General features: G+C 31.1%; 1 protein-coding gene across 1 annotated transcript; it reads right to left on the reverse strand.

The window, feature by feature from the left end:
- Window positions 1–8,258: 8,258 nt before the first annotated feature.
- Window positions 8,259–11,559, reverse strand: LOC105795356 (uncharacterized). Its single transcript, XM_012624961.2, has 11 exons — window positions 11,128–11,559; window positions 10,965–11,045; window positions 10,774–10,869; window positions 10,572–10,655; window positions 10,387–10,456; window positions 10,173–10,255; window positions 9,987–10,066; window positions 9,189–9,287; window positions 8,988–9,096; window positions 8,668–8,757; window positions 8,259–8,558 (listed from the first exon to the last, which is right to left on the reverse strand). Exons 1-11 carry the CDS (start codon window positions 11,362–11,364, stop codon window positions 8,520–8,522), a joined length of 1,068 nt encoding a protein of 355 aa, XP_012480415.1. The 5' UTR covers window positions 11,365–11,559; the 3' UTR covers window positions 8,259–8,519.
- Between the last annotated feature and the right edge of the window lie 788 nt (window positions 11,560–12,347).

The following is a 12,347-nucleotide window of genomic DNA, read 5'->3' on the forward strand; positions in this document are numbered from 1 at the left end:
TTAGTTAATCTCCTCTTACCCAAGTCCTTCATGGTTGGAAGAGAGTCATGAAAAAGATGCCAACAATGAATTTTTATTTTTTCAGGAACTTTTGCTTTCCGTAACTTCTTATTAGCTCTGAGTTGATTCGGCTTTCACTTTTCATAAAGAGAAAACAAGATAGGAAAAAACAACAGGGTAAGCATATATATGTATTCAGTAAGCTCATAGATGTTAAAACAGTAAACTTACCTTATTTCATAATTACACAATTCAAAACAACAAATTTAATTATGTTTCCTGTCACAACATATCATAACCGAAGGTGAGTATTTCATATACAATTGTATAATCCATCCATTCACTAGTACAAATCAATTCAGTATTGTTTCATCTAAATTAGCAAACGAAATACATCATTTGCCCAATCAAAACATATGAACACATTCGTTTCCAATCACTATACCGAATTAGACAATACACTTCCTTCTTAAATCATTAACTCGATGAAATATAATAACAAATACAGATAAAAGGGTAGCTAAATCACACCAGTAGGCACCGTAGTGCATATTTCATACTAGTGCGTAGCTAACCCTATTTTCAAGTCAATTGTATCCTATCCTATGTTCGTCTAAGCTTAATACACATATTAGAACAATTCTTTACATTTCAGTCATTCTCACCCTTTTGTACCATTTTGAATACATTTCAAAATACAATTTATATAATAACAACTCATGATTTAAGCACATTCAATACATTTATAAACATAACTACATCATATGAACTTACCAAGTACAAACAATAATATAAGTGTCAGGGACTAATATGTAATTTTCCTTTTTCTCGATTATATTTGGTTGATTCAATTCTTGATCTATACAAGTAATTCATTTCAAAATATCGTGTCAATTACCTTATAACAGTTTTTTAATGCATATGATATCCTATTATCACTTTTCATAGTTTCCTAAAATTTCACATTTTATTCAATTTAGTCCTTAAAACCGAAACCATAATATCTTTCATAATTAAGCCTAATTCCACAATCGATTTCAAATATATCCTTATACAGCCCTCTACAATAAATAATTATAGAAATTTCATGCCAAATCAAAATATTTTCATTTTAGTTCCTAAACTCAAAACGAACCAATTTCAATTTATAAATTAGTCCATAATCAAATCTAAGCTTATAACCAAGCTATATGAAAACAAAAACATCAAAAAACATCAATGGAAGATTTCAAAACTCTAACAATTTTACGATTTAGTACCCGGGCTAATTAGATTAAACTACAACGATCTCAAAAACATGAAACGAATTTGGTTTAGCTTACCGTGCAAAGAACTAAAGTTGGTCGAACCTCAAGACTTCCAAAAATGGTGTTTGGTTTGATTTTTCAGTGGAGGGACAAAATGGAGATGATGACATTTGTTTTTCTTATTTTAACATATAATTATAATTATTAAATCATAAATTTAACATATAAAATCAATGGGAGAATACACTAACCGTCCACTAAACCTTTAAGGTGGTTAATTTACCACTTAAAACCTCAAACATTTATTAATTATCTTAACTAATAAAAATTAATAGCAATTAACTTTTGTGGTTTTTACGATTTAGTCATCGTACCTTAATTAACCATTCAATCAAAAAATTTATTGGACCAAAATTTAATATAACTTTATAATAGACTAGTAAATATTAATAAATAATATTTAATGACTCGATCATCGAAAAATGAGGCTCCGAAACCACCATTTTGGGTATCATTAAAAATGGGTCGTTACAACAACCTTAGGTCCCTTAAAAACAACTATTCTCTTTCCTTTCGCTTTGTCCATGTGTCCTTACGTTGACCATCTTTTTTAGCATTAAATTTGATACCAGCAGACAAAGAATTAACATTAGTTTTTTTTAATAATCTATTGTATGATCCCCCTATTAGCTCACAATTATTCGATAGAATCGTAAAGTGTGATCCATCAAGATTCTCGTTATTCCTATCATTTTTCTTGATATAATTTATTATTTTCCTTCTTTGTTTCTTACCCACAATCATCCAGTCATCGAAGTTTTTCAACTCTACTCTCTGATCCACAACTAACGTCAATGACACTTCCTTATTATTTGACTCATGAGCATCAGAATTCCCATATCTAATAGGGCATGTATCAAACTTAGGAAGGCATTTGTATTCCACTTGTTGTAACATTCCATCAATCCAAATCTTTAAGATTAATGGTTTCTCCAAATCCACAACCACTGTTATTCGCGCAAAATGACCCATGGACCCATTATTAATGTTCTAGTCAATCTCAACCACCCAACGAATAGTATTTCCAATAGTAGTTAAAATGTTTTTTTTTTTTTGTAAAGTGCTCTAGAGAGACCTGATAAACAAATCTAAACAATTATCCTTCGAGGTAAACTTTGGCTCGTAGAAAACATCGATGACCATGGATCAATTATTCACCATAGGCAATCCAAGGCACTACAATCAAAGCTTTAATGTAATATTCTTTATCCTTAAAGCTAACAATATATTAGCCATTCTCTAAATCCATGAGTTGAATTATTGATTTCGGTTTCCAAATAGCGTATACCTTACTCAAGAGAGCATTAACTTGCACCCTCCTTCCCATCAAATTGACAATCTCTGTAAGGCATCTACTTTTCTCAACTAGAGAATGCACCCTTTCTGAGAAGCAGGTAGACAGAATACCATCTATGGTTTTCGTAATTACCTCACCATCCTGTAGCTTCACATCATCTTTTTCATGAGCCTTTTCCCTCTTACTATCTTCTCTAAATAAAATATCTTTAAACGACGTCTGGTTACCCTCATCAGGTTCACTAATCGAATCACCCATATCAATAGAATCATCCTCTTTTCGTCACACCTTCTTCGTTATCCTATTGATCTTTGTGCCCATCATCTAGAGAAAACTTGTAATATGCAAAAATATGCATACAAAGGGATTTAAACCCATGCCAATTGCATTAGTAAAACCTAAAATTTACCTCTAAACGAGAGCTTCATTTTTTTATGTCATATTTATCTTTAAAAGGAACTCCCAGCACTTTAGTACGACACTTAGATAAAACGATTTATATATTTCTATAGTTTTTCATACTTGCTTTTTCCTAGGTTAAAATACGTTATTAGTCCTTGTACTTATTGAATTTGAGATTTAGTCTCTATACTTAAAAAGTTTTTTTAAAAGTCAATCCTCTTACTTTTTCAATTTTAAAACCCTAGCCCAACCATCATTGTTGTTGGTGGTCTCTACCAAAATTTGTTAACATACTTATTTTTTCCAATCATATGCCACATAATATGAAGACAACCTAATCAGCATGCCAATTTGATATATTTTGACAGGAAATACTAACAATGTTAGTGCTTAGACTGAGATTTTTAAATAAGAAAAGAAAGAAGACATAATTTTTAACTTTTAAGTATAAGGACTAAATCTCAAATTTTGTCAAATTATAGAGAATAACAACATATTTTAACCTTTTCCTTATCAATTGTGTAACATTTTTCAGTTAGCTTATAGTAATTTTTTTATAAAGTTTATAAGTATAAATACAATTATAAATACATGTTCGAGCGAGTATAAAGGTCAATATAAAATATTAAGAAAATAGAATGTATCACATAAATGAAATTTTATATTATTTTAAAATAATTTAAATTTTAAATATATAAATAATTTTAAAAAGCAGTTAGTTTATTATTAAAATTTAGTTATTAAAATTTAGTTAACTTTTAAATGGGTAATTATTTTTAATATTTATTTATTTAAAATTAAAATATTCATTTATAATTCCGTTGTGGTTTAGAATTTTAAGTAAGTTAACCAAGTGATGTGGAGCTATAAATATAAGAATTATTATATGTAAATATTACTTAAAAAATTCATGTAACATGGACATTGGATGTTTCAAAAGGTTCAACCTTCACATAAGAGAGCCATGAATCTTGCAACAACTATTAGAATCATGCAGTAATTAGATACATACTATGCTTCTTCTAAATTCAACTTGGAGGTAAAAATCACATAGTTACTTAAGCGTTCCTTATTAGAATTTAAACTGTTAGTGGAGTCTTTATCACTCCAAGTAACACATAGAGAGTTCTTTTCTTCAAGATGTTTTTACACTTTACCTGAATGTATCCATAACCATGACATTCATGGCACTGAATCATTTTCTTTTTGTCTCTAGTAGTTTCCTTATTGATTACAACTCCTTTGGATTTCCCTTTCAAATCTCTAACTTCGATTAGCTTTGAACTTGAATGCCTGGTTGAAGTTTTGATCCGGTAACGCTATTTGCTCTTGCAAAGCATCTACAGTAGTGCTTTAATCAATGAGAATTATTTTTGTCACTTGTAAGACAATACTCTATTCTCTTGTGGTTCTGTTCTTCTTTTCTTCATCTAAATTAATCTCAAAGGTTTGAAGAGATCCAATCAACTCCTCAATATGGAAGGCATCAATGTCATTTGCTTCCTTAATGGTAGTTTCCTTGATGTTGAACCTTTCAAGCAATGATTGAAGAACTTTCCTAACCAGCTTTGAATTTGTGTATTCATCTCCAAGGGTAAAACCTAATTGGATAGGTCACAATGTTTGGCATAGAATTCACCAATAGTTTTTCTCTCTTGTATTCCCGTATTTTTTTTTCAAATTTAGTAATAAGCATAAGTTTTGATCGTTTGACAATGTTTGTACCTTCTTGAGTAGTTTGAAAAATATCTTAAGCCTCTTTTGCACTCTCGCTTTTAAAAATACGTTTGAACTCTTATCTATCCACACCACAAAAGATTCCATTGAGAGCTTTTGAATTAGCACTTTCAAGCCTCTCTTCTTTTGTAATCTATTGCACTTCAGGTTGTGGAGTCTTAATACATGCTTCTTTAGTAAAAGGATATTCCCAACCATTCACAACTAATCTTCACGGTCTTTCATCAATGACTTTAATAAAGGTAGTCATCCTAACCTTCTAGTAGGCATAATTAACATCATCAAGCATAGGGGGATGAGATACCGATGCACCTTTCATTTCTGACAAATATCAATACTAGGAAGTCCACTAGATGTGTTTAGTGGGAGGCTCTGATACCAATTGTTGAGTCCAAATTGATATTTGAATATAGAATCAAACGACACCACAAGAAGTGCTTAGCGTAGTTCCAATTGCTTCAACCATTTGAAATGCAAGTGTAGAAAAATAAATAACACAAGATGTTTACATAGTTTGATTTCCCTACATCTGCAAGGGTCTTGCCCATAGAGAATGTTCACTATCTTATCACGTCGTACAACAAGTATTTTCAAAATTCAACACTCATCAGTTTAGACTTCTCACTTTTGTACCTAATATTTAAACATCTCCCTTCTAAGTTTTCCCCCTGAAACTAAAGATTTAACTAAGTCACACACACTTCATTATTACATCTTAAGCACTCACAAAAATGTTCCACAATGAATAGAAATAAATTATTCTCAAAATCAATACAAAACCTATACAAGTCCCTACAATATATAAGTGAATGAGACTTCCTAACATATTATATCTTTCACAATCAATCTCCTTTCGAATCAACAAGATAATTAAAACAAATAATATCTTCAAAACAACATAGGATAAGTCTTGAAATCTTCAAGATATACTACCAACTTTAGCTCAATTTGATCTAGTCCACAATTTATGGGAAGTTGATTGCCTCAATCCAAATCCAAACAAGTCCCCAAGACATGTTACTAAGTGAAGTTTAGATATCAAGGATAGGCTGACAAATATCTCAAGTACCAAAAGAAACGCAATCCAAAGAAATTTAGTGTTAAAATTTGCCAACTCAAATATAGTTTAGGCACTCCTTGAAAAATGCCTCAACATGTAATATGATATTTTAATATTTTTTTCATTTGTTAATTAGCACCAAAATTATATAACGATAATGCTAAATCAAAATTTTAAATAACTAATAAAATATATTATATTATAGATTAGTGATATAAAAATATGAAAATTTAAATAGTTATATCATTTTAAATAACCATGTTTTGATAAAATCACTATTTCATCATTATATGAAATAAATTAAAATTTAATTTCATGAAATAGATTAAATTTTAAATTTTGATTAATTTTATAAAATATTCAAATATAATTAACAAGGGCGTAACTAAGGGGCTGACAAGGCTCTGACCCCTCCTAAAATGAAAAATTTTCCATTTATACCTTTTAAAATTTTTAAAATTTAAAATTAGTAAAGATAAAACTACACTTTGCCCCCTAAAATGAGAAAAATTTGATTTAATCTTTTAAAATTATAAAGATATAGGCTATTAAAATGGTAAAATTATATTTTTACTAATGTAAAAATTATAATTTAATTTTGACCCTTCTACCCTGATAATTAACAATTAATTTTTTATTAAAAAAATAAAAGAACACCACCTTATGCTCTATCACTCTGATGCTCATCGATATTGTGTTTGTCGAGGATGCGAAGCAAAGAAGATGGTATTTGATTTTCTCCAATTGTCGCTAAACATCTCCTTTTAAAACTGGGATGCAATCAAATTTTCTCAACAACCAGAAATCAAAAGTAGAACCATATATCCCTAATCCAACCACACCGCAAAAGCATGTGTTCCGAAGGGCTGTTCACACATTACTCAAAAAGATTTCGACCTTCCACATGGGAGGTCATGAATCTTGCCACGACTACGGAAATCATGTTGTGATTGAGGCTATACCAAATCCCAAAGGTCACATGGAACACAAAAGAAAATAAAGAAAAAAGCATAAGGCTGAAGCAGCAAGTCCTTGATTCCCATTTATCATATATAGATCTCTAATTCATCATGCATAAAAGAAATCTAATCATATATAAATTCTTTGCTTGTTTTGTTATTTTTATAATTTCTTTTAAATGAACAAAAAAAAATAAAATTTTGACATTATTAGTAAAGACAAACTTTAAGTTTTGACATATTCAAATTCAAGTCTCCCCCTTCATAATTATCGACTGCACTACATATCCTATCATACAAATCTTTTAGGGTGGGGAGAGAGTAACAACTCTATGACAAGTAGGGGTGTGCATAATTCGGGTAAAACCGAAAAAATTCGGTTAACCGACCGAATTCGGTTAATCGGTCGGTTAACCGAATTTTTTCGGTCGGGGGTCGGTTAATTTTTTTATGATTTTTCGGTTAACGGTTAATTCGGTTCGAAACCGGTCGGTTAACCGAAAATTTTCGGTTAACCGAAAAAATTAATAAATAAAATTATCCAACCCAACCCAAACTCAATTACCCAACCCAATAAAACTAAAACTAAAGTTTACCCAATTACCCAATCCAATAAAACTAAAACTAAAAGACAACCCAATTTACTAAAGTCTAAAACCCAATTTACTTTAATAATTTATAAATTTTTTAAATTTTAAAAATAAAAAATAAAAAAAATTCGGGTAATTCGGGTATTTTTCGGTAATTCGATTAATTCGGTTAATTCGGGTAATTCGGTTAATTCGGGTAATTCGGGTAATTCGGGTAATTTTTAACCAAAAATAAAAAATACATAATTTTCAGTTAATTCGGTTAACCGACCTTATTAACCGAAAAAATTTCGGTTCGGTTAAATTTTTTTAAAAAAAATCGGTTCGGTTAACGGTTAAAATTTTTGAAAGGTCGGTTAATTCGGTTATAGTAATTTCGGGTCGGTTAACCGGTCGGTTAACCGAATGAACACCCCTAATGACAAGTGACATCAGAGACATGGATTGTTCACATTGAACACCCTAATGAGTGAGGCAGCTTAGGTGAACCAATCTTGACCCAAAAACCCGTGACGAGAGCATCATGAGGTTGAAGTGTGGGTGAGTATCACACCAAGCACCTAAAAGAAAAATTAATCCAGTACCGAAAAGAAAAGAGAGTCATGGCTATTACTTTGTATTTATGAAATCCGATTTTTCCTTTTTGTTTTTTGTTAAATTTAATTCTACTTCATATTAGCTAAAACATGTAATTGTGTTATACTTACGAAGTAAAAATATTTATCCTTGTAAACTCAAAAAAAAAAAAAAACAAAACAAAACAAATGGGAAATACAACCAAACCAAATCGAAATATACCAGCTTGAATCAATTCAAAATCATCAATGCGTACAATTTGCTTAAAAGGATTATTATAATATACTATATTAGAATGATTTTTACTAATTATATATCTATAATGATAAATTAAATAAAAAAATAAAATTCGATTCAATTTGATCAATTATCCGTTATTTGTGATGGAACGCAAACAAACATAACTTAGTGAAGCATAAAACGGGCATTGGGAACAAGGATAAGATCACCGTGATTATGAGTGCCAAAACTGATCATATATATAAAGCAAAGGAAGAATGTTTCAATATTGATTTCATTTCCTTACTGCGGATACCCTCCCTCTTCAATGGAAAATTGTTGCATTCCACACAATGAATGCAAGAATCGAGATTACAAGAAAAACCTCCTTCGGCTAGTGTCCATTTCAGGCTGGCATTCAAAGGTGGGAAACAATTAATATCACCAATTATACAGACAGATGGTTTTGTAAGAGGAAAAAACAAAGAATCCAACCAACGTTATCATAGAGAAAAGTTACCTTGTGAACCCACTCAAATTCTCCGCCTTTTGTATCGAATGTTCCATGCTGTAGACTTACCAACTTTAGTGTAAACCGAGGACCACACTCCTGCATGTTCACACACTTGTTAACCACAACACATATTCCGGGCCAAATAGACGGTTGTAAATGCCAGATTATCGAAATGGGCAGCAAAGACATTTCAAGAAGAGAAGTTAAAATGATTTATGATAATCCTTAGAAAAAGGGTAAAAGGATTTCCATAAACCAGAGCCAGCAAAATCATTTTAGAATCTCTAAATACAATTGTGATAACAGAAACAGGGAAGGAAACTGACCTGAAGACGAGCTATTACTTTTTCTTTACTAATGCTCTCACCCTTGGTATCCTTTGCCTTTTTACCTTTTGACTCACTCTGTTTGATCTCCTTGGTTTCAAATATATACCTGATTGCATTAATCCAGAATGTATCAGGAAGAAATCTACACAATCATCATTTAGTCAACATGCAATAGATTCAGAGGCTAGGGAGGCACACCTATGATGTCGGAAGAATATAAAATCTCGTTGATTGTGGAAGGTTACAACTCGCCGACCTCGAAAATTAGGAGATTGGGGAAAAAGTGACTGAATCAGCCTAGAGTGTACAGATCAACAACAAAATTAAAATTCTCAGACCGAAAAGCCTAATGAGGGAGAATATAAGATTGGAAAGAGAAGGCACATATTTTACAGTGTTGTCAAGGGCGCATGCTGCGCTAGAACCCTTATATTGCCTCGGGTGCAAGGTGCAAAAAAAGTGCTAGCCTGAGTGAAGTAAAGCACAATATGTACATAAAAGAATTTTTGCAAGTCTGTGTGTATAATATATAAAGCTTAAGATATATAGTAAACTTTGAAGTATGGTCCAGTTTATCTACAAACATGCAATTTATTTATTGATCAATATGTATGATTGCTTTATAGTCAATGTCTGTTTTTGAATACACAAATATTGAGAAGAATATAGTTTTGACATGATCCCTTCCTTACTAGTAAAGGTATATCAAATGAGAACTGTGAAAAAAGAAATTAAAGGGAAATTCAATCAGGCAGGCTTATATTATGCCTATCGCCTTACATAAAAGCGTGCCCAGGCACACCAGGTCTGTGCCTAGTCAAAAGGGCCTTGCTTGAAAGGGTTTGCAATGTTTTTGTTGAATAATGCTAAGGCGCGGGCTCACCTAGGTGCACACCTTTACAACACTGTTTTTACAGAAGAATATATTTGTAGTTTGCTAAGCGAAATTTAAAAATTTGATTTAGTAATAAACTATAAAAAAGAACAGTATGCAACCTGCCAATGCGATGGCCCAGGCGTGTTGTGAAGTTATTTAATACTAGCTCAGGCTCATGACTGGTAGGATTTCCATGATTCTACAAGAGCAAAATGGAGGCAATTCAATGACTACACAAACAAATCCATTCTAAGGAATCCAACATTTAAGGCGTGAAAATTCACGTAAAAAGATCAATGTGCTACCTTAATGTCCTTCCTCAAAACCAAACTGGAAAGCTTGAAGTGTGCAGTAGGGCCATCAGGCAATCCAATAATTAGAAGAGCGTCTAAATGATATTTAAACCAATTAGTCAGCTATAATTCTCATGAAGATTACAAAGTTAGAGCCACCACATCAAATAATGTACAAGGCCACAATCAAAGAAAAGTTAGTTATGGATAAATTCTTATGGCAAACCTGGTTCTCTTCTGTTGGTGTGAACTACTATAATAGAAGTGAATTCTTTGTTATTTGCATATTCCACAATCTGCAGGAAGATGAATACATAGCTTCAAAATGATACTCTAAATGCTACTTACAAATCTGATTTTCCAATGTAATCTTATAAAAGAATAGTTCAAGAAAATTATCATAAGAATCACCTTTTTCAAGTCATATGTTCCTCTTTTATGGTAATGAGAATTTGGGATCACCGAAAGCAATTCTGTGATAAAAGCCGGTCCCCTCTGAAGACAAAGTTATCCATGCATCAGACTAATTAGCAAGAAAATTCATCTAAAATAAGCTTCGTATTGATGCATAGTTCAATCATTAATGAGAAATAAGTAAGAAAAAAGAGCATACAGTGGAATTGAAACGGCAAGTTGTGATTAAAATCTTCGGGGTACGATCTTGCTTTAGAACCGCACTGAACTCATCAGCGTCATTACCAGCAAACAGCTGGAGGAAAAAAAAGATTACAAATTTACTTGTCAGATTTAAACATTATACATATAATAAAGAATTTTCCGAGAAAATAAAACCAAAAAATTAACCTCTTCATCATCAGGCATGCAAACTGTCTCGTCAGCCTCTCTCGTATTTTCAATAGTGCGAGGAATTTGCTTCGGTGGAGGCTGCAATAATAATAATATGAAAAGATTTCAGAACAGTTTGTTGTTGCTCCGTTGAAAAAAAAGAGGAAATTAGGGGGAAGACCTCTTCTCCTAGCTCGAGAGCGCGTTTAGCGGCGGCGTCGCGAGCTTTAAGCTTCTTGCGTTTGTCGAGCTTCTTTTGGTGCTTGAGTTTGGCGTGTACAGCAGATCTCTTCTCCTTGTTTTTAATGGAGGAAGGAAGTATCTCACTCTTCTCATTCTTCATCTTTTTAATGTTGTGTTTGCTATCCTCCTCTCCTTCCATCCCTTCGTTTTCGTTCGTCTTTCTTTTTCCGCCCATTCTAATGGCTTCGCCTAGGGTTTCAAATAGCGGTAGAATCCAAAACAGAATCAAATATAGCAGAGCGATGAAGAGGCAGAGAGCAGACAACTCAACCTCACGAGTAAGTTAATTTAGGGTTTCAAATGGCGGCAGGGATGTGTGAAGAGAGACGAGAGCAGGTCCGAATTTTTATTTGACGAGAAAAACTTTATTATATTTATTAAGGAGGCACTCTGTTTATTGCATTTTATCATTAGTGAGGTTAAAAAGTAAAATGGTTTTTTTTTTTAAATATTATCAAATTTTATTGTTAAAATTTGATGTTAGTCCATTAGATGATGTACACATAACACACCATACGTCGTTTTTAATAGAAAAATAAAATGTAATCTGAGTCTTGTTACAATTATCCTATATCTACTTATTTTATCTTATATCTATGACACTTTTATCCTATATCTACAAAATGCAAAGCTAATTCAATTACAAAATACAATGTGACTCTTATTATAATTTTGATGAAAGTGTTTTTATCATATAATAATTCAAAACAAATTTAATAATAATGAGATTTAACACTTAACCCAATGCATAATAAACAATTAATTTTACTATATAATTAAAATATCAATTAACTTTTATATGAATTTTAATAAATTTATTTGTTTTAGTTTTTTCATCCACGTGAGTGTCCTTTAAATTAGTATCATTATAATTTCAATATTAAAATTAGTTTGCTACTCTGAGATGCATAGCAGCATGGGTTATTTTATTTAACTAAAATATTTTAAAATAAAATTTAAAATATTCTCTTATATTTTAAAATTGTTGCTAAAATTTATTAATGTAACCAATAAATATTACAATATTATTGAATTTTAATAATATATTATACATTATATTATAGTTCAAATCATAGCATAATAAAATATTTAAACTATAACTTTTTATGTTAAAATAAATAGCACTAAAAATTTAAATAATAATATATAATTTATTTA

Source organism: Gossypium raimondii, chromosome 7, assembly GCF_025698545.1.
Source record: "Gossypium raimondii isolate GPD5lz chromosome 7, ASM2569854v1, whole genome shotgun sequence".
NCBI classification, from domain to species: Eukaryota; Viridiplantae; Streptophyta; class Magnoliopsida; order Malvales; family Malvaceae; genus Gossypium; species Gossypium raimondii.

What these genes read in the sequence shown, in the direction of transcription:
- LOC105795356 (XM_012624961.2), bottom strand. Translation starts at nt 11,364, where the DNA reads ATGGGCGGAAAAAGAAAGACGAACGAAAACGAAGGGATGGAAGGAGAG. An exon ending in CTCTCGAGCTAGGAGAAGAG is followed by an intron (nt 11,046 to 11,127) that starts GTCTTCCCCCTA and finishes TTATTATTGCAG; the next exon opens with CCTCCACCGAAGCAAATTCC. An exon ending in CTTGCCGTTTCAATTCCACT is followed by an intron (nt 10,656 to 10,773) that starts GTATGCTCTTTT and finishes CTTTGTCTTCAG; the next exon opens with AGGGGACCGGCTTTTATCAC.